Source organism: Schistocerca serialis, chromosome 1 (genome assembly GCF_023864345.2).
Source record: "Schistocerca serialis cubense isolate TAMUIC-IGC-003099 chromosome 1, iqSchSeri2.2, whole genome shotgun sequence".
Classification (NCBI taxonomy): domain Eukaryota; kingdom Metazoa; phylum Arthropoda; class Insecta; order Orthoptera; family Acrididae; genus Schistocerca; species Schistocerca serialis.
The window spans coordinates 374,973,185-374,995,815 of NC_064638.1; the positions used below are offsets into that span (position 1 = coordinate 374,973,185).

The 22,631-nt window shown below is 45.1% G+C and overlaps 1 protein-coding gene across 2 annotated transcripts in view; it reads left to right on the forward strand.

The window, feature by feature from the left end:
* Positions 1–22,631, forward strand: part of LOC126470849 (chitinase-like protein Idgf4) — an 88,937-nt gene that overhangs the window by 56,137 nt on the left and 10,169 nt on the right. For both annotated transcript variants that reach the window (XM_050098868.1, XM_050098874.1), the window contains exon 5: positions 3,823–4,012. In XM_050098868.1, the coding sequence (XP_049954825.1) occupies positions 3,823–4,012 (190 nt within the window). The remainder of the gene's footprint in view (positions 1–3,822; positions 4,013–22,631) is intronic.

The following is a 22,631-nucleotide window of genomic DNA, read 5'->3' on the forward strand; positions in this document are numbered from 1 at the left end:
TTTGTTAACATCAAGTATTGATTTAAGTGTCAGGAAGTGGTTTCTGAAAGTATTTGTATGGAGTGTAGCCATGTATGGAAGTGAAACATGGACGATAAATAGTTTGGACAAGAAGAGAATAGAAGCTTTCGAAATGTGGTACTACAGAAGAATGCTGAAGATTAGATGGGTAGATCGCATAAATAATGCGGAGGTATTGAATAGGATTGGGGGAGTTCGTGGAACAACTTGACTAGAAGAAGGGATCGGTTGGTAGGACATGTTCTGAGGCATCAAGGGATCACCAATTTAGTATGGATGGCAGCGCGGAGGGTAAAAATCGTAGAGGGAGACCAAGAGATGAATACACTAAGCAGATTAAGAAGGATGTAGGCTGTAGTAGATACTGGGAGATGAAGAAGCTTGCATAGGATAGAGTAGCATGGAGAGTTGCATCAAACCAGTCTCAGGACTGAAGACCACAAAAACAACAACAAACTAGATTTGCAGCATTTTTTAAAATAATTGGTCAGTTCCTGGTACACGATACCAAAATGTTATTCAGCAGAGAGCAAAGCCTAATACAAAAAGTGTAGCAGGAGTTTAGTGTACATATGAACTCAGTTACAGCTATCTGAAAATGGAAAGTGCTCTTAACTTGAATTATTTAATAGCACCTATCGCAAAAGTTTCCTAAATAGTTACAGTTTGTCTCCGTCCAAAAACTTTCGATGTGAAGCTGATATCTGCGGTCATAATTTCAATATTTAAACTTGTTTTATTCACAAACTCCTATGGAAACATATTGTGAAAAATGTTTAAAAAAATGGTTCAAATGGCTCTGAGCACTATGGGACTCAACTGCTGAGGTCATTAGTCCCCTAGAACTTAGAACTCGTTAAACCTAACTAACCTAAGGATATCAGACACATCCATGCCCGAGGCAGGATTCGAACCTGCGACCGTAGCGGTCTCGCGGTTCCAGACTGCAGCGCCAGAACCTCGCGGCCACTTCGGCCGGCGAAAAATGTTTGAAGAGATGTCAGCGACTTGTTGAGACCCTTACATATGAAAGTATTTCAAGTTCGTTTTTCACTTAGAAAACACATGTAGGATTCACGGATTCATAAAATATCGTTCTTGTGAAACCCAGCTAGTGCTTTATTCACACGAAGTAAAGCGATCTAACGAAAAGGGATCTCAAGTTGACACCATTTCTCGGTTTTCAAAAGGTTTTTGATGCGTTTCTAACAACGGTTTCTGATCAAATCACGTATCTAAGGAGTATTCTCTTAATGGTTCCAATGGCTCTGAGCAATATGGGATTCAACTGCTGATGTCATTAGTCCCCTATAACTTAGAACTAGTTAAACCCAACTAACGTAAGGACATCACAAACATCCATGCCCGGGGCAGGATTCGAACCTGCGACCGTAGCGGTCTCGCGGTTCCAGACTGCAGCGCCTTTAACCGCACGGCCACTTCGGCCGGCAGCATTCTCTTAGTTGTGAGGCTATATTCACGATTTACTGTGAGAAAAGTCACAGTAGTAACTTACAATTTTGTCATATGATGACATGTTGGAGACCGTGGCTGTTTTTGAAGACAAATGTTGTTGGTGTTAGGACAGCAACCAGCCACAAATTTACTTTGAGTTCCTTTATTCAAAGGAAACCGTTACCGGTTTCGAATCGTTGCGATTCATCATCAGACGGTTTACACGCTTTCTTTCTGACATTTGGTGTGTTTTTATAGATTAATTGTCGTGAAACGTCGGTACTACGACAATTAATCTATAAAAACACACCAAATGTCAGAAAGAAAGCGTGTAAACCGTCTGATGATGAATCGCAACGATTCGAAACCGGTAACGGTTTCCTTTGAATAAAGGAACTCAAAGTAAATTTGTGGCTGGTTGCTGTCCTAACACCAACAACAGTAGTAACTGATAGGAAATCGTGTTGTGAAACCGATGTTATATTTAGGTTCCCCAAGGAAGTATTACGGACCATCTGCTGTTCTTAATATATATGAATGATTTAGAAGATAATCGGAGCAGCACTCTTACGTTTTTTGCAGATTATGCTGCCATTTAATCGTAGCAAAGTCCTCAGATGGAAAAAACGAAATGCAAAAAGATTTAGACAGGATACCAGTATGGCGCGAAAACCGCAAGTGAAACCAAAATAATGTGCTGATAAATGCTCCGAATTTAAAGGCTCTAGATTCAAAAAAATACCTAGGGGTTCGAGCAACTTTCATTGGATGCAAATATTGTGGAGAAGGTGTACAATGGATTGTGTTTCGTTGGCAGAACGCTTGAAAGATGAGGCAACTCTACTAAGGAGACTGCCTGCACTATGCATGTCCATCCTCATCTGAACAATTGCTACGTGGTACGCGATCCTTACCAAGTAGTACTTACGGAGGACATTGAGAAAATTCAAAGGTGGACAGCTCGTTTTATTTTATCGAGAAATAGAGGAGACAGTGTCACTGATATGACAAGAGAGTTTGGGAGTCAATCATTAAAACTAACTTCATCTTCCGAACGCCAAAATGTTTTGTCAACTCCTATCTACATAGGGAGAACTGATCATCGTAATAAAACACGAGAAATCAGAGCATCCACGGAAAGATTAAGGTGTTTACTTTTCTCACGTGCCGTTCGAGAGTGGAACGGTGGAGGAACAGCCTGAAAGTGATTCTGTGAAACCTCTGCCAAACAGTTAAGCGTGAACTGCAGGGTAATCTTAAAGATCACTGTTATTATCTGAGTGATAATTAACGCCATCACCAGTTACATCTACATCTACATCCATACTCCGCAAGCCACCTGACGGTGTGTGGCGGAGGGTACCTTGAGTACCTCTATCGGTTCTCCCTTCTATTCCAGTCTCGTATTGTTCGTGGAAAGAAGGGCTCTAATCTCTCTGATTTTATCCTCATGGTCTCTTCGCGAGGTATACGTAGGAGGGAGCAATATACTGCTTGACTCCTCGGTGAAGGTATGTTCTCGAAACTTCAACAAAAGCCCGTACCGAACTACTGAGCGTCTCTCCTGCAGAGTCTTCCACTGGAGTTTATCTATCATCTCCGTAACGCTATCGCGATTACTAAATGATCCTGCAACGAAGCGCGCTGCTCTCCGTTGGATCTTCTGTATCTCTTCTATCAACCATATCTAGTACGGATCCAACACTGCTGAGCAGTATTCAAGCAGTGGGCGAACAAGCGTACTGTAACCTACTTCCTTTGTTTTCGGATTGCATTTCCTTAGGATTCTTCCAATGAATCTCAGTCTGGCATCTGCTTTACCGACGATCAGCTTTATGTGATCATTCCATTTTAAATCACTCCTAATGCGTACTCCCAGATAATTTATGGAATTAACTGCTTCCAGTTGTTGACCTGCTATATTGTAGCCAAATGATTTTTTTTTTTTCAACTGCGCACTATGTGTTTCAGACAGTAGCTATCCATCTTCGGAAATTGATTAACCACCTCTTGAACATGCTTTCATAGGGTATGAAATTATGTGTGCAGGAAATGAAATGTTTTTGAGACTGAAGACGACATTATTTACCATGGTTTGTTCAGTATAGTCGCGGTTATCAGCATCTCCATTGCGTATCAAAGGTGGTGTAAATTTACTGCGGATATTTATTGATACCAGAAGTGGGAAAGATTGTTTTATGAAGCAGCCGTGTACCCGCGAAGCACGGAGAGTCTCTCTCCGAACGAGATATCAGCCTGTGGCTCTAATTTTAGTGACACATTCTTTTCTACAACTGACGTTTGATAGTCAAATGAAAACTACTGATCGGTCGAAATGTGTTTCAGCTGTACTACGACTGCGCGGCTCTCTCGCCAGAAATCGACCAACTACACCTACTGGCTTACGACTACCACAGCCCAACGCGTACTCCAAAGAAGGCCGACTACCCTGCGCCGCTTTATCGAGCTGGGGAACGTTGTGCAGACCTCACAGTCGACGGTAATGTGAGGTGGTTCCTGGAGAAAGGGTTCCCCTGTAAGTACATTCATTACCAACTGCCAAATAACAAACAGAAGTTCTCGTACGTTCATCAAAGCGTGTATGTGTGTGTGTGTGTGTGTGCGTGTGTCTGTGTGTGTGTGTGTGTGCGTGTGTGTGCGTGTGTGTGGACATGACATGGTAAATAATGCAGTTTGAAGATCAAGCTGTGCATCGTACTGTTCACTGAACTGTAGAGTACAGACCTCAAAGAAACACTTGCGTGCTGCAACTTTTCCTGAAGGGCTCGATAGGTATACGCGCACTTAGACTTACACTGACGAGCTAACGACAGGTGCGGCAGTAAAACGAGCGATTTGACAGCCCGGGAACGGAACGTTATGTTATGAATCAGAAAAGGAGAGTAAGCCATGTGGACAACAACCTCTTTCAGTTGACCCCGATATCGATGTTCAGTCGAGATGGCGTCGAGGACCAGTGAACGCGGTGTTGCCATGAATAGCGACGACAGCCACGTGGCCGCGCAGCGTGTTTTTCGTGCTTATTACAATCTTGCACGTCATGCCGCAGTCCCGTCGGCACCTGCTATCGAAGTATGAATACAGAGCTTGGAGGAAACGGGTGATACGGCTCGAAAGACGGTGGAAATGCAAAACGCATGTGCACATCAGAGAATGTCGCAAGAGTGGAAGAAGCCTTCATCTGAAGTCCCAGGCGCTGTGCAAGTTAGCATGAACTGGCACTTAAAATATTGGATCGTAGTGTACGGAGCAAGGAACGTCAATATCATCCATATGATAGTGCAAAACCTTAATGCAGATGATCTCTTAAAGAAACTATCCTTTTTCAGGGAATTGCTGGAACTTATGAACAACAATCCCGGCCTGTGCGCAATCCGATCATGAGCTATGACGCCAATTTTTATGCGTCAGTCTGTGTTAAGAAGCAGAAGTTCAGATGCTGGTCACGTGAAAATCCTGAAATGCTTCACGAAACGCCTCATCACATACAGGAAGTGGTACGGTTTATGATTGTTTGGAATTATAGGTCCTTATTTTCTCGAAGGCGATTGTGGCAATGCCGTTACGTGAACATAGAACACTATGCTCACATGTTGAAACATGTTGCCGATCTTCCTGTGTATGCAAACACATTCTTCCAAGAAGACATGACCACATACCATACATACTTCGCGGCATTCCATTGACGCGCTATAGTACACCTCCAAGAACGGGGACGTATCCTGGCCGCCAACATCCACCGATCTTTCAACGTATGATTTCTTGCTTTGGGGTCATTGGAAACCTCATGTCTTCCGGTGTGATCCACGACACACTATCTAGGAAATGAAGGATCAAATTAGGAAGGAAGTTAATTGAATTCCAGAGTCAGTCGTACAAGATGTGACGTAAACGTCTTGAAATTTGTGTGAAGGAAACTGGCGGCCACCTTCGTGATGGGAAATACAAATTGCAAGCATTGTACATTCATGTTTCATGTGTTTTATGTCGCTGTGAATAAATTTGTATCGCTGGTGGAGGTTTCAAAATTGTCCGTTTCACTGCCGCACCTGTTATATAACCACTGTCCAACTGCGGGACTTAAGCCGCCCGATGGCGTTGTGTAAATATAACGCGTTAAGAACAACAGAGCAGAGACCAATAGGTAATCATACCAGTGATGATACGGGCCAAAAATGCGCAAATCAATTCACCTAAGTGACTAGTACAAACAGCAGATTATTGTCACCCGGCGCCCGGGATCTAGCACCCCGGAAACGGCGGAGCTGGTCGGCTGTTGTAAGCATCTACGGCAAGTAGTTGAAGGGTGGTGGAAGCACTAGTAACGACAAGAATTTAGACGTTATCACAAAACGTGGAAAACGAATCCTTGCCCGTTCTTTTAAGCAAGATACACTATGTGATCAAAAGTGTCCCGACACCCCCAGAAACATACGTTTTTCATATGAGGTGCATTGTGCTGCCACCTACTGCCAGGTACTCCATATCAGCGATCTCACTAGTCATTAGACATCGTGAGAGAGCAGAATGGGCGCTCCGCGGACCTCACTAACTTCGAACGTGGTCAGGTGATTGGGTGTCACTTGTGTCATACGTCTATACGCGAGATTTCATCACTCCTAGACATCCATAGGTCCATTGTCTCCGATGTGATAGTGAAGTGGAAACGTGAAGGGACACGTGCAACACAAAGGCGTACAGGCCGACCACGTCTGTTGACTGATAGAGACCACCGACAGTTGAAGAGGGTCGTAATGTGTAATAGGCAGACATCTATCCAGACCATCATACGGGAATTTCAAACTGCATCAGGATCCACTGCAAATAGTACGACAGTTAGGCAGGAAGTGAGAAAACTTGGATTTCATGGTCGAGCGGCTGCTCATAAGCCACACATCACGCCGCTAAATGACAAACGACGCCTCGCTTGGTGTAAGGAGCGTAAACACTGGACGATTGAATAGTGCAAAAAAGTGGAGTGACGAATCACGATACACAATGTGCCGATGGCAGGGTGGGGGTATGGAGAGTGCCCGGCGAATGTCATCTACCAGCGTATGTAGTGCCAACAGTAAAATGGTGGTATGATGTGGTCGTGTTTTTCATGGAGGGGGTTTTCACCCCTTGTTGTTTTGCGTGGCTCTACCAATGCACAGGCCTACATTGATGTTTTAAGCACCTTCTTGCTTCCCACTGTTGAAGAGCAATTCGGGGATGGTGATTGTATCTTTCTACACGATCGAGCACCTGTTCATAATGCAGGGCCTGTGGCGGAGTGGTTACACTACAATAACGTTCCTGTAATGGACTGGCCTGCACAGAGTCCTGACCTGAATCCTGTAGAAGACCTTTGGGATGTTTTGGAACACCGACTTCGTGCCAGGCCTCACCGGCCGACATCCGATACCTCTCCTCAGTGCAACACTCCGTGAAGAATGGGCTGCCATTCCCCAGCACCTGACTGAACGTATGCCTGCGAGAGTGGAAGCTGTCATCGAGGCTAAGGGTGGGCCAACACCATATCGAATTCCAGCATTACCGATGGAACTTGTAAGTCATTCAACCAGGGGACCGGATACTTTTGATCACATTGTGTAGGTGGCGATCTGCAGCAGATCTGACGACGTAGTACAACGCTGGTGCAAGCACAAGTGTTTTGGAGCACATTGTTCAGTGCATATTTCGATCGCGGGGCATCGCAGCAGGCGATGCGTAACTGTTCCCACGTTGAACCAACGATATCGTCAGTTACTACTGCAGTGGGCACAGGACCAAGGAGGTTGGACCGTGGATCAATGGAATCGTGTCTACTTGTCGGATGACTACGTTTCTTTTTACATCAGCTCGATGATCATTTCTGGATGGGCCCTCGCCCAAGGGAACCGCTACTCGAAACACTCAAAGTGTGACGTTGCAATTTTATGCAATGGGGGACTTTCACCTGAGCTTCCAAGTGACTTGTGGTAGTAATCGAAGGCACCGCGACAGCTGAGAATTACGTGAACATGAACATTATTGCGAACCGCTTTCTTCCTTTCATTTTTGATGTCTTCCCCGATGACAATGGCATGTTGCAGGTCGATAACTGTACCCGTCAATAGGTCCGAATTGTGTTAACTGATTTGAAGAGTACGTTAACGAGCTAACGTTCATCGTTTCCCCACCAAATTCGTCTGATTTGAACTCGATGGAGAACATCTGGGAGGCTATTGAGCACCAGCTTTGCATCCGCAAACAATCGGCTTGTAATTTTCGGGAACTGCGTGGTATGTGTGTAGATATTGGTGCCACTGACCTCAGGAAACATACCTAGGACTTGTCGAATCGATACTACGCAGAAACACTGCTGCATTGCGTTTCAAATGTTGATCAGCACATTATTGAGCAGTTGGTAACAATGTTTACATTCGACGAAACAGTTCATGGATCAACGGCCGGATGTCAGTGTCCAACGCGCACAATATTTCAGCAAGGTGAACTCATTAACTGACCTTAGAGGTCAGCACGGTGCTTCTATTTCCTCCCTTCCCTACGAACTGCCATTTTGTACGCCATCTGTGCCCAGGTTACTTCCTTCTCTCCTTCCGCCGACACGTTGCTGAGTCTCTGGTTCGCAACCAGGGAAGCATGCTGGTGACACCTCTGCTATTATTCGCCTACCCCGAAGTCAGTTTGATGTGGGATATTTCCTTCAGTAACTATGGGCTCCAAGGCGTTGCTAAGGATGTACCCACTATCACGACTGACGAGCGGGTCCCTTACTCGAAACACGATACAGTGGTTAATGACATAGTGCCAGTTGTTAGACCCCTGTGTCAGATCCATAGTACACTCCTGGAAATTGAAATAAGAACACCGTGAATTCATTGTCTCAGGAAGGGGAAACATTATTGACACATTCCTGGGGTCAGATACATCACATGATCACACTGACAGAACCACAGGCACATAGACACAGGCAACAGAGCATGCACAATGTCGGCACTAGTACAGTGTATATCCACCTTTCGCAGCAATGCAGGCTGCTATTCTCCCATGGAGACGATCGTAGAGATGCTGGATGTAGTCCTGTGGAACGGCTTGCCATGCCATTTCCACCTGGCGCCTCAGTTGGACCAGCGTTCGTGCTGGACGTGCAGACCGCGTGAGACGACGCTTCATCCAGTCCCAAACATGCTCAATGGGGGACAGATCCGGAGATCTTGCTGGCCAGGGTAGTTGACGTACACCTTCTAGAGCACGTTGGGTGGCACGGGATACATGCGGACGTGCATTGTCCTGTTGGAACAGCAAGTTCCCTTGCCGGTCTAGGAATGGTAGAACGATGGGTTCGATGACGGTTTGGATGTACCGTGCACTATTCAGTGCCCCTCGACGATCACCAGTGGTGTACGGCCAGTGTAGGAGATCACTCCCCACACCATGATGCCGGGTGTTGGCCCTGTGTGCCTTGGTCGTATGCAGTCCTGATTGTGGCGCTCACCTGCACGGCGCCAAACACGCATACGACCATCACTGGCACCAAGGCAGAAGCGACTCTCATCGCTGAAGACGACACGTCTCCATTCGTCCCTCCATTCACGCCTGTCGCGACACCACTGGAGCCGGGCTGCACGATGTTGGGGCGTGAGCGGAAGACGGCCTAACGGTGTGCGGGACCGTAGCCCAGCTTCGTGGAGACGGTTGCGAATGGTCCTCGCCGATACCCCAGGAGCAACAGTGTCCCTAATTTGCTGGGAAGTGGTGGTGCGGTCCCCTACGGCACTGCGTAGGATCCTACGGTCTTGGCGTGCATCCGTGCGTCGCTGCGGTCCGGTCCCAGGTCGACGGGCACGTGCACCTTCCGCCGACCACTGGCGACAACATCGATGTACTGTGGAGACCTCACGCCCCACGTGTTGAGCAATTCGGCGGTACGTCCACCCGGCCTCCCGCATGCCCACTATACGCCCTCGCTCAAAGTCCGTCAACTGCACATACGGTTCACGCCCATGCTGTCGCGGCATGCTACCAGTGTTAAAGACTGCGATGGAGCTCCGTATGCCACGGCAAACTGGCTGACACTGACGGCGGCGGTGCACAAATGCTGCGCAGCTAGCGCCATTCGACGGCCAACACCGCGGTTCCTGGTGTGTTCGCTGTGCCGTGCGTGTGATCATTGCTTGTACAGCCCTCTCGCAGTGTCCGGAGCAAGTATGGTGGGTCTGACACACCGGTGTCAATGTGTTCTTTTTTCCATTTCCAGGAGTGTATGATCGCAAATACGCAGGATAGATTACATCCATCCTATGGTCCTAAGACTGACGTCTAACTTCTGGTACTGTGCCATTAAATAGACCACCAACATTCGAGTAAAGGAATCGCTGATCAGTCGTGACAGTGATTACATCCTTAGTAGAGCACGGGAACACGCATTTAATCTGATTAGTAACAGAAAGCCGGTATCCCACAATTAACTGACTTCAAGGGAAAGCAGGGAAACACCTGAGGTGTCACCGGCATGCGTCCCGGGCCTCGAACCGAAGATGAATCAACTTCCCAATAGCGAGATGGTGGGAGTAAATACTGAGCGCAGACTGCGTACAGACAGTTCAGAGGGAGGGGGAGAGAAGAGGGGAAAGAGATTAAAGCACCGCACCGGCTCTTAAACAATTAGTTTATCAGTTCACCTGATAATGATAAACTGGTTATTTTTCGAAATTTTGTGTCCGTTGGAAAATTACATCCGGCCGTACAACCATGAACTACTTCGTCGTTATTTATGCCAGGATAAGCTGAAGAATCACATCTCGCATCACTATGGGGAGGAGTTGTGCCACAGCATGAAAAGACTTGATGATTTGTGCCGCCGGAGAAATCGTTTGCTAAGTGGCTTTGCATTCCTTTTGAGATACCGTTAAGAATGTGCGTTGCTGAACTTCGCCAAAGTAAGGCATTACATCCACTCCGGGGCACGCAGAAAAATTAGTAAACTTCCCAGCCTAGCCATGGTACGGGAAGGAGTATGCGTTACCCGCTGGTGCCTTGTCTAACAAAGAATTTTTCAAATTACATCTACAGCTGTCCAACCAGTTCAATTTGTGGAGTGAGAACGGATTTATGGTGTGTCATGGGCACAACTGTCTCCTCATAAAGGAAATTTGATCGTGTATCTGAAGGAAATCCTTCTGATGCTCTCTGCAAAATTATCATCAATCTCACAGCCATGCAACTGGATAAGGAAGCGGTTTCAGTTCTCATGAAATGACGCAGTTTTGCACTCATTCCTAAAATTGCACCTATCACGGACACCATCAGCGCAGCGGAACAGCCGCCTACACTACTTCCACCTGATCAGCTGAAGAAATACGTCGCGAAAATGGTCGTGCTCTTAAGCAAACAAAACCTACTAAAGTGGACGTCCCTAACAGGGAAAGGGCAGCCACACGTGAACTAACAAAAGATCCACATATTGTGGTCTTACCAGTCGACAAGGGCAATGCAACTCATCAGAATTACACTGAAAATATCGGGGATCTGCCAGAAGAAAGTACACACCGGGAGATTGACACTGATCATACCAAGAGCAAGTAAAGAAAAGTTGTACCCACGCCCGGGTTCCCGGGTTCGATTCCCGGCGGGGTCAGGGATTTTCTCTGCCTCGTGATGGCTGGGTGTTGTGTGCTGTCCTTAGTTTAGTTAGGTTTAAGTAGTTCTAAGTTCTAGGGGACTTATGACCACAGCAGTTGAGTCCCATAGTGCTCAGAGCCATTTTAGCCAAAAGTTGTACCGCTTATTAAAGAAACCGGCTACTCAGACGAAGCTGTTAAGAAGTCCACCAGTTTCGCCGAGACTTTATGGACTTCCGAGGTGCACAAGATAAGGTGTTCTTATGTACCATTTTAGCACCATTGATGCCCCAGCGTTCTCACTCGTGAAATACCTGAATTATTTGACTAGCCCTTTCGTAGGGAATTATTCACATCACCATGGATTGTGTTGGAAGCCTTAACAACTTTAACCTTAATTATCCGGACATGCTCGTGAGCTTTTACGTTGTCTCTCTTTTCACCAGAGTGCTTTTATAAGAATCCTGGGGACTTACTGGCCAGTGATTTGACATAGAGACGACCAACCTTTTTAGGCCTATCTGTCGTCGACATAATTTCTTTCCGACGATGGCTAGTACGAACAGCCGGAAGGAGTAGTCACGGGAGATCATTATCATCAGCTGGAGTAGTCACAGGGAGTCTGTCATCACCAGCTGGAGTAGTCATGGGGAGTCCATTTTCACCAGCTGGCGCCAAAATACATACCGAACATTTCGAGGAGGAAGCCTTGGAATCAGGTCAACGGAAACCTATCCGCTTTTTCCGGTATGTAGTCAACAAATAACGCGTTGGGCACTTATTATGAATTACGATCACACAGTGGCGTACAAATAATGACCGTGTGGGCTGTTATTAACGTAGGTACTTTATCCTCGAAGTCCGACCAGGCAATTAGTAGCCGGCTGATGTATATTCCTCGATACTGTCATAAATACCAGGTTTGTAATATTCTAGAAAGCTTTTCGCGAAGTATTGCAGGTTTCTTCATTCACGTTTGCCGCTTGTTGACCCGAAAGTTCCCAAATTTCCTTCGAAAAATTATATTTTTCTCAACACTTTCCAGTAATATATCTGGGCAACAGAAGAGACGCAATGCAAAATTGCTATTGCCATTTGTAGTTGGCCTTAGGATTGGAGACCAGGTTGTTCGTCTATTTTTTCCTCCATTCAGAAATTATGTCACGTCCTAAATTCGAGAAAAAGTAGTTTGCAGGTATTTTTAAAACGGTGCAATGAATTACAAACACAAACACATGAGATGACGAAATATGTACTGACTACAATGTGAAACACTTGCTAAAAACAAAATAATGATTCTCCTAGACAAAACACAATCCAAATTGAAAATGTTGTTATTGATATACTAGCAGAATATGTAAATCATTTTAAAAATTTTATTCCGTTTCATTTCACCACTGTGGAAGCGATATGAAAAGCAATGTTAAAGAGTTTAGTCTGTGGATCAGGTAACAAGCACTGAAAAATAAAATACTTGCCTGAAAATAAACCACAATTCTTTTTGGAAAAGTAATGTAGTAGTCAGATGAAACTCTGAATGGTGCTATGAGTCGCTATCGGAAGGGTCAGCTATTACAGCACTGTCAGCTAAAAGCGAACCACATTTTTAGCCCGCCTGATAACTGCAAAAGTACAATTAAAATTTTATACGTAGGTAGTTATCCGCAAATTGTTATACGAAAATGAATTCAAATAAATTTACAGTATGCAGAGCTAGATTTCTGCTCAGCGTGTGTCTTACAACATTTGGTATCCCCTCGAAGCCCACGACGTCGCTGTTCAAACATTGGCCGAGGTAGAGTTAGTGACTGAAACTTTTAAAAAAAAATCGTTCAAATGGCTCTAAGCAGTATGTGACTTAACAAAAATGGCTCTGAGTACTATGGGACTCAACTTCTGAGGTCATTAGTCCCCTAGATCTTAGAACTACTTAAACCTAACTAACTTAAGGACATCACACACATCCATGCCCGAGGCAGGATTCGAACCTGCGACCGTAGCGGTCTCGCGGTTCCAGACTGCAGCGCCTAGAACCGCAAGGTCACTTCGGCCGGCGTATGTGACTTAACATCTGAGGTCATCAGTCCCCTAGACTTAGAACTAAGTAAGCCTAACTAACCAAAGGACATCACACACATCCATGTCCGAGGCAGGATTCGAACCTGCGACCGTAGTAGTCTCGTGGTTCCGGACTGAAGCGCCTAGAACCGCTCGACCACAGCAGCTGGCACTGAAATTGTTAACAGCAATAACATTATACTGAGGTGATAATCATGTATGTAAACAGATAGTAGTAGTATCGCGTATGCAAGGTATAAAATGGCAATGCATTGGAGAGCTGTCATTTGTAGAAAGTGATTCACGTAAAAAGGTTCCCGACGTGATTATGCCCTCACGACGGGAATTAAAAGCCTTTGAATGCAGAATGGTAGCTGAAGCTAGATCATGGGACATCAATTTCGCAAATCGTTAAGGATTTCAATATTCCGAGATCCACAATGTCAAACTTGTGCTGAGAATAGCAAATCTCAGGCATTGCCTCTCACTACGGGCAAAGCAGTGGTCGACGGCCATCACTTAACAACCGAGAGACCGAGAAATGTCAGTGCTAATAGACAAGCAAAACTGCGTGAAATAACCTCAGAAATCAATGTGGGGCGTACGGCAAACGTATCCGTCAGGGCAGTCGGAATTTGGTGTTAATGGGATATGGCAGCAGACGACCGAAGCGAGTGTATTTGCTAATAGCACGACATCACCTGCAGCGCCTCTCCTTTGCTAGTGACCACATTGATTGGACTCTTGACGACTGGAAAACCGTGGCCTGGTCAGATGAGTCTCGATTTTAGCTGGTATGAGCTGATGGTAGGGTTCGAGTGAGGCGCAGACCCCACGAAGCCAACGACCCAACTTGTCAACAAGTCACTGAGCAAGTAGTTGATGGCTCCATAATGGTGTGGGCTGTGTTTACATGGAATGGACTGCGTCCTCTGGTCCAGCTGAACCAATAGTTGACTGTAAATGGTTATGTTCGGCTACGTGGAAACCATTTGCCGCCATTCATGGACTTCATGTTTCCAAACAATGATCTCATGTCCCCAGGCCACAAATGTTTGCGGTTGGTTTGAAGAACATTCCGGACAATCTGAGTGAATGATCTGGTCATCCTCATCTCCCGACATGAATCCCATCGAAATTTTATGGCACATAATCGAGAGGTCAGTTCGTGCACACAATTATGGATAGCTACAGGGGCATCATACTCAGTTTGTCTGCAGGGGAATTTCAACGACTTGTCGAGTCCATGCCATGCCGAACTGCTGCGCTGCGCCGGGAAAAAGTAGGTCCGACACGGTATTAGGAGCTATCCTATCTCTTTTATCACCTCAGTGTAAATGAAAGCGAAGCAGACAGTGTTTACAATCAAGGCACAGGAAACATTATAATTCCATATAAACTGTATCTAAAATTATGAACTGTGTCCGTTCAGTGCAAGTGACTGTAATGGGTACATGCATGATGTGCGCGGTGTGCAGCCCGGTGTACCAGCATATATAGCCCTCTGCCTCTGCCTCTGCCTCTGTCTCTCTCTCTCTCTCTCTCTCTCTCTCTCTCTCTCTCTCTCTCTCCCTCTCTCTCTCTCTTTCAAATTATTTAGTCAATTCCAATTCTCCATGACACCTTGACCTAAAGTATCCCAATTTCTTCTACCCTCCAATTTCTCATGCGGACTTTACAGGTTGTAATCAATTACTTTTCTTTTTTCCTTTTAATACTGACCTACTTGTTTGCTTTTCGTTCCAGGCATCTATTCTACGTCGTTTAACCATTCTTATGGTGCAGGTCTCACATCCATTCATCACAATAGAAGAGGCCATAGCCTTTACTGTACATACCTTAGTTGATAAAGTTCTGTCTCTATTCCTTAAAAGATTGGCAAGGCTGGACATTGCCTTTCTACCAAGTAATAATCGTCTCTTGATATTGTGGCTGCAGTCAGTATCAGCGAAATCTGAGCGCCGAGAAAATAGAATATACACTCCTGGAAATGGAAAAAAGAACACATTGACACCGGTGTGTCAGACCCACCATACTTGATCCGGACACTGCGAGGGGGCTGTACAAGCAATGATCACACGCACGGCACAGCGGACACACCAGGAACCGCGGTGTTGGCCGTCGAATGGCGCTAGCTGTGCAGCATTTGTGCACCGCCGCCGTCAGTGTCAGCCAGTTTGCCGTGGAATACGGAGCTCCATCGCAGTCTTTAACACTGGTAGCATGCCGCGACAGTGTGGACGTGAACCGTATGTGCAGTTGACGGACTTTGAGCGAGGGCGTATAGTGGGCATGCGGGAGGCCGGGTGGACGTACCGCCGAATTGCTCAACACGTGGGGCATGAGGTCTCCACAGTACATCGATGTTGTCGCCAGTGGTCGGCGGAAGGTGCACGTGCCCGTCGACCTGGGACCGGACCGCAGCGACGCACGGATGCACGCCAAGACCGTAGGATCCTACGCAGTGCCGTAGGGGACCGCACCGCCACTTCCCAGCAAATTAGGGACACTGTTGCTCCTGGGGTATCGGCGAGGACCATTCGCAACCGTCTCCATGAAGCTGGGCTACGGTCCCGCACACCGTTAGGCCGTCTTCCGCTCACGCCCCAACATCGTGCAGCCCGCCACCAGTGGTGTCGCGACAGGCGTGAATGGAGGGACGAATGGAGACGTGTCGTCTTCAGCGATGAGAGTCGCTTCTGCCTTGGTGCCAATGATGGTCGTATGCGTGTTTGGCGCCATGCAGATGAGCGCCACAATCAGGACTGCATACGACCGAGGCACACAGGGCCAACACCCGGCATCATGGTGTGGGGAGCGATCTCCTACACTGGCCATACACCACTGGTGATCGTCGAGGGGACACTGAATAGTGCACGGTACATCCAAACCGTCATCGAACCCATCGTTCTACCATTCCTAGACCGGCAAGGGAACTTGCTGTTCCAACAGGACAATGCACGTCCGCATGTATCCCGTGCCACCCAACGTGCTCTAGAAGGTGTAAGTCAACTACCCTGGTCAGCAAGATCTCCGGATCTGTCCCCCATTGAGCATGTTTGGGACTGGATGAAGCGTCGTCTCACGCGGTCTGCACGTCCAGCACGAACGCTGGTCCAACTGAGGCGCCAGGTGGAAATGGCATGGCAAGCCGTTCCACAGGACTACATCCAGCATCTCTACGATCGTCTCCATGGGAGAATAGCAGCCTGAATTGCTGCGAAAGGTGGATATACACTGTACTAGTGCCGACATTGTGCATGCTCTGTTGCCTGTGTCTATGTGCCTGTGGTTCTGTCAGTGTGATCATGTGATGTATCTGACCCCAGGAATGTGTCAATAAAGTTTCCCCTTCCTGGGACAATGAATTCACGGTGTTCTTATTTCAATTTCCAGGAGTGTAGAAGCTACCTGCATTGGTTCTAATCCTATATGCCATGAAGTGATAGGTGTAGTTGCCATAATTTTCATTTTCTTGATATTCAACGTTAGACCAGCTTTTGCACTTTCTTCTTTCACGTTTAGTAAGAGGATCTTTTGCTCTTCTTCGCTTTATACCATCAGGACGATATCATCTGCACGTTGAAGGTTATTTATAATAGTTCCGACTATTTTACGAAGATAGATCAAAAAATACGACCAATTATTATTTTAGCAGCAACTGCTGACGCTACCACTATTCGATATAATTTATCTAATAATCTGGTCATTTGAGAGAGGCAGCGTCAAGCTGGAACACGTCCTTATTTTGTCAGTCAGCGTCCAGAGACGCTACAGTGAGGCTTTGTTTACCGTATCTGGCGTGCATCATGGCTTTCAAACAACGAGTGAACATGAAGTTCTGGCGCAAGTTGCAATAATGTGACAAAGGAATTCAAGAAATGTTGAAATTGGTGTATAGCTATAAAGCTCTAACTCTGAAGACTGCTTATAAGTGGTGTGAGCGTTTTAAAAGCGAAAATGAGTCGGTAGAAGACCAGCAATATTCGCGACTTTCCTTAAACGCGCCGTGCCATTCCCTTACCGGCCAAGTGCTCGTCGTGAAAATTTCTCCCACTACCATGATTCGTATCAGCCACCTCAGGATCGATGGAATCTACACAGATGTGCTTTATTGACCTCGGATAGGGAGGTGGGTACTTGTGTCTTCATATCACCTGTGATGAGGTTCAGACGCCTGTTTCAAGTTTCGTCATGCATGTTTGTTCGTTCATTATTCAGTGTTTCAGAGCACAATTCCAGAATTCATTCTGTCAATACAGTACCACCATATTAATTGTTTACTCTAAGAAGAGTTTAGCGCAGTGGCACACGGGAGTGGTTGTTTCGATAGAAGTTGGAAGACGGGGTATGGCTCCGGGCCGATATTCACTTATTTCTGGTCGTTTCCAATATTTCTCACTTAGAAGTACGGTAGACGCTCTGAACACACTAGCTAAATAGAATATTATAATATTATAATAACCGATCGAGACCATTGGGCATGTATCGAAACAGCTACTCTGCTACCGCTTCGAAAGTCTTCCTAGACTGAATATTTCTTACAATTCTTTAATTGGCAGTAAATTTCTGCAGAGGTCAACTTCTAAGAATTCAAAAATCCAATAACATCTCTGACCTCAGAAACAGCGCAACTTTGTATCACATAGTTCAGTGTAAACAGTCACAGAGAACAATAACAACTTGTTTGGATTGGGACTGACACAACACAGATATGAGATTTCGAGGGAACCACTCAACCTCAGATAGAAACCTCACATAGGATCAGTACGGAGGGAATGAGCAATAGGTCACAACTTACCGGGCTACCCTCTTATAAGTTACTGTAAGCGAGAACAGAATGTTTTGCGCCCGCATCTCGTGGTCGTGCGGTAGCGTTCTCGCTTCCCACGCCCGGGTTCCCGGGTTCGATTCCCGGCGGGGTCAGGGATTTTCTCTGCCTCGTGATGGCTGGGTGTTGTGTGATGTCCTTAGGTTAGTTAGGTTTAAGTAGTTCTAAGTTCTAGGGGACTGATGACCTAAGATGTTAAGTCCCATAGTGCTCAGAGCCATTTGAACCATTTTTAGAATGTTTTGCCAGTCTCAGTAAGTGTCGCAATTTGTCACTGCATGTTCCTCGTCTGCACGATTCGCGTGTGAGCTACTTCACGAGAGGCGGGGCATATTGGGACTTTGCCAGCTGCTTGCTGCGAGCTGATGCACGTCACCGCCCATTTACAAGGATTTACGTGACGCTCATACGACATGCAAGACCCTCTCAAAGCAAGCGGGTTCTTCTTTTTCAGTGTTCTCAGTATTTGTTGCAGCCCCATTACCGGACTTCCAAGATCTCGCCAGTTATGGAGCTAGCAACAGAGAGGCACTGTTCCTATCCTCTACACAGATGACGATCACTTTAATTTGAGGAAAATTGTTGTCAGTTTTGATGAACGCGTGTGTATTGATGAAAGTGAGTAAATCAAACTGCGAGATTCGTTGGGACGGAGATATAAAATTTTTAATTAATTCTGTCAGATATTGTTCGACCGAAATTGTAGTTCCGAACATTGTTGTTTTTTATTTATTTTTATGTCCAGTTGCCGTTTATAAATTTTATATCCTTCCAATCCCATTGCCTTTACTTCTGAATGTCAAATTTCTGCAATGCCAACAATAAGATGTGCCATCTTTTCTGCACATATTTTTATTTGTTTCAGTTTGACAATTTTCTGGAGTGTGTTGATATTCAGTGTTCCTGGGAGACTGTTAGAGGAAGCCTCTTGGAAGGACTTCTATGAAGTTTCCTTACTTGATGTTCTAAGCTCTCGATTCTCTGGTGGTCCAGCGCAACTACCATGAACTGTCCTGGCAGACAATCTACCGCCTGGAATACTGTAGGGGTCGCCCGCAGCCGGGCTGGAAACCTCTGCTGTTTTGTCAGGATGCAGACCGAGGACATGGGTGTCATCGTTAGGAGCAATAAAACAGTACTGAAGACTACTCCACTTATTACTCATGATACAGGTCGTTGCCGTGTTCTTTTACGACGCTTGGGGTCTACGCAATCCATAAAGGAACCCGCTGAATCCAACCGAGGACGCTGGATCAGCTCTGAGCGGAAGTCGATCACACCCTGGCGCGGCAGTCATCCGCCCGCTGGCGAGGTAGGCACGCCCTGTAGGTAGTTCAGCTTATAGATGGTGGTGACCGCGACGTGTGTGTTGATTCACAAGCCGTTTCGGGGAGTACTCAATCCCTCCCAGATCACTGCCCGTATTATCCAGCCGTGATGGAGTGCTGAATGCTGATCCTGGCCCACCGGCACGGTAGGCCGTCAGACTCGCGTGACACTCGAATTTAAATCCCCTTTTACACGACCGCTTTTCTTGTCTCAGTTGACTACTCGAGACAAGGGGAGTCTGCTGCAGCGCCCTTAGCGTTTTTTTCCTGTACTGACAAGGAGACGTTCCCAGCCGAGGGACTGACTTTTTGAAACCATCTATACGCTGATATAGGTTAGGATCCCCAATTATCTCACCTTGCAGCCGTTCATCCCGGTGGGCTCTCGCTTGCGAGTAAATGAAGAAAAAAAAAAAAAAAAAAGAAATTCTATGTGACTCTAACTACCATTAAAAAAGAAAGTACTATTGTTTTGATTGGTTACGTACAGAGGTTGCAAAGTAAACAAATAAATAACCAACGGTCGATCTCGCTTTTAAATTCTTATTATAAAATTGTAACTCGAGTAATAAGCGCCTTATACCAAGCACCACTGACATCATAGGCCAACAGCAGACCTGCGCTTTTAGAAGAACGACTTTACCAACTGCGGCTTTGTACCGAGATGTCATTGAGCTAACACATACGAGTAAGATAAAATGTACGCTGCTTTTCATAGACTTCCATAAATCGTTTGATCAAATTAATCACGCATACCTGATAGAGACTATGTGACGAATGGACTTACCGCCAGAAACCATGGCGAAGGGTGTTACTGCTCAAATTTCCGGTAATTGATAACTGACAAAACAAACTGAAATAAAAAGAAGCGTTATCCAAGGATGCCCCTTACCAATGCTGCTGTTCGTTATATCGCTGGAACCTTTCCTGAGATAGCAACATCATAGACTGACAGGCATTACCGTTCAAGGAACAAAGACTGTGCTAGGTGCCTAAGAGGACTCATCAGAGACGACGTAGATGTGCTACAACTAGAGATGACACTTGCAAAATATTGTTACGCATCATATGCCAGGTTAAATGAAAATAAAATTCAATTTCTGAATATGTTTCTAACTTGCGCATTGAGTGGGCGAACCGTGTTAGTGAAGACAAGGCTCTTAGAATAACATTGACAACTTCCCTTTTAAAAATGACAACAATAAATTGGCGGGACGTAGTAAGGAAAATCAAGGGAGCATTGATCGAAGATTGTCAACGTAGCACAGACCAGTTCCACAGAATACAAAATGGTTCAAATGGCTCTGAGCACTATGGGACTCAACTGCTGAGGTCATTAGTCCCCTAGAACTTAGAACTAGTTAAACCTAACTAACCTAAGGACATCACAAACATCCATGCCCGAGGCAGGATTCGAACCTGCGACCGTAGCGGTCTTGCGGTTCCAGACTGCAGCGCCTTTAACCGCACGGCCACTTCGGCCGGCCACCACAGAATACAGTTTGCCAACACGTATATCTTGTCCAAGGCCTGCTACATAGCATGATTACTCCCCGTCCCGTCATTGATGGCGAATCGATCACGTCCACCATAGCAAATTTCTTACGGGTAGGGGAACTGTTTCGGACCCAAGTTGTGAAGAAATGGGATTAACCGATATCAGATACGTCAAACGAACATCGAGCATAATGTGCAACAACCCAGAATCCATCACAGCAAAACTATACGGTCTTGTCAGACCGGAAAGTGTAGAACCGCCGATCAATATACAAAAAAATAGGCTTTAAACTGAAATATATTATTGAATTTTATCTTGAACGAATCTACTTCAGCAAAAAGATTTTCAAATCCAAAAACATTACAGCAAAGGCGATTTTAGAAGAAAGAAGGAAAGACGAAAGGAAAAATAACATGGAAACTAAATACGCCGGAACAGCAGGGAATGCGGTCTGGAAAAACATCAGTAGTAACATTCTCCCGTCTGACGTGAGAACAGCGTGGTTCAAGGTAGTCAGTAACATCATCAGCACTAATGAGTCTCTCTTTGCCATCGATTTAAGTGACACAAACCTCTGCAGTAAATGCAATCTTGTTGACACTGAGCCTCATCGGTACAGGTCTGGAGATTGGATTACCAACTCTAGGTGGATCAGGGAGAAAACTGCTCAACTAACAAGAACTTCCGCGAACAATATACCGACTAACATTTCCTACAGACCAGAAGAAAGCTACTACCCTCAGGCAAAAATACTGCAGCGATCTAGCTGATGGAAAAACACAAGCTACATTTTTAACAATTTGGGAGTGATGAACATCTTGAATACCGAATGGCTGCAGAAGAAGAAAATCTGATTGCTAAAATGTCACCAGTTGAAGGTGACAGTGAAGATGCCTCTCGAATGGAGGACGCTGTTAAATTTGTTTCCATGTGCTTCTGTTAAGGACTGAATATAATTCCTCATTCTATGAATGCTGTACTTGATGACTGCAATTAGCTGTCACTTTGTTTATATCATTTCATTGTAAGCTAGTCACTTTTGTTACTGGTTTTGTGGAAGACAAAAAGTAGTGTAATGGATAGGGAACGGCCTACACGTGCAAAGGGTTGTGGGTTCGAATCTTTCCAGGTGCTATAATTCTTATTATTTTCAAACCTTTACAGAAACGACTTTGATCGTTATTTCTATTCAGTTAATTGGCTTAAATGTAAATATTTATTTCTTTTCGTTTGTCACACCATTTTAATCATCGTATGAACTTTTTCATTTGTGCTCATTTTTTCTTTATAACACTCTTTTTCCACTAGGAATTTTTGTGAATGTGAATTTAATTATATTTATTAATTACAATAATTTAATATTTGAAATGGCTGAGCTAGCGGTTACAAAACAAAAGATGAAATAATAGATGTATATTTACTGTGCAATGGTCTCAAAAATGTATTGTTAGAAGATGTGCAACTTTTTTAATAATAAACATACAGACATTTAAAAACGTAACCTAAATTCCTATTGAGCTATGGACGAAATATTGCAGATGAAGATTTAAATGAAAGAAGAGATTATAAACAAAACAAATTCAAGCAAAATGCGGAATCGAAATAATGAGTACAGTAACATGGGCGAGAAAATAAAATTATAAACAGAAAGTAATTAAATTAAAATTAATACACACAATTAATTAAATTAACATGAACAAAGATTTCAAACAGAAAAAGAATGATTGGAAGAAAAATGAGAGCAAATGAAATTGTAGTTATGATTAAAATGATGTAACAAAGGAATAGAAAATAAAAATTATTTTTAAACC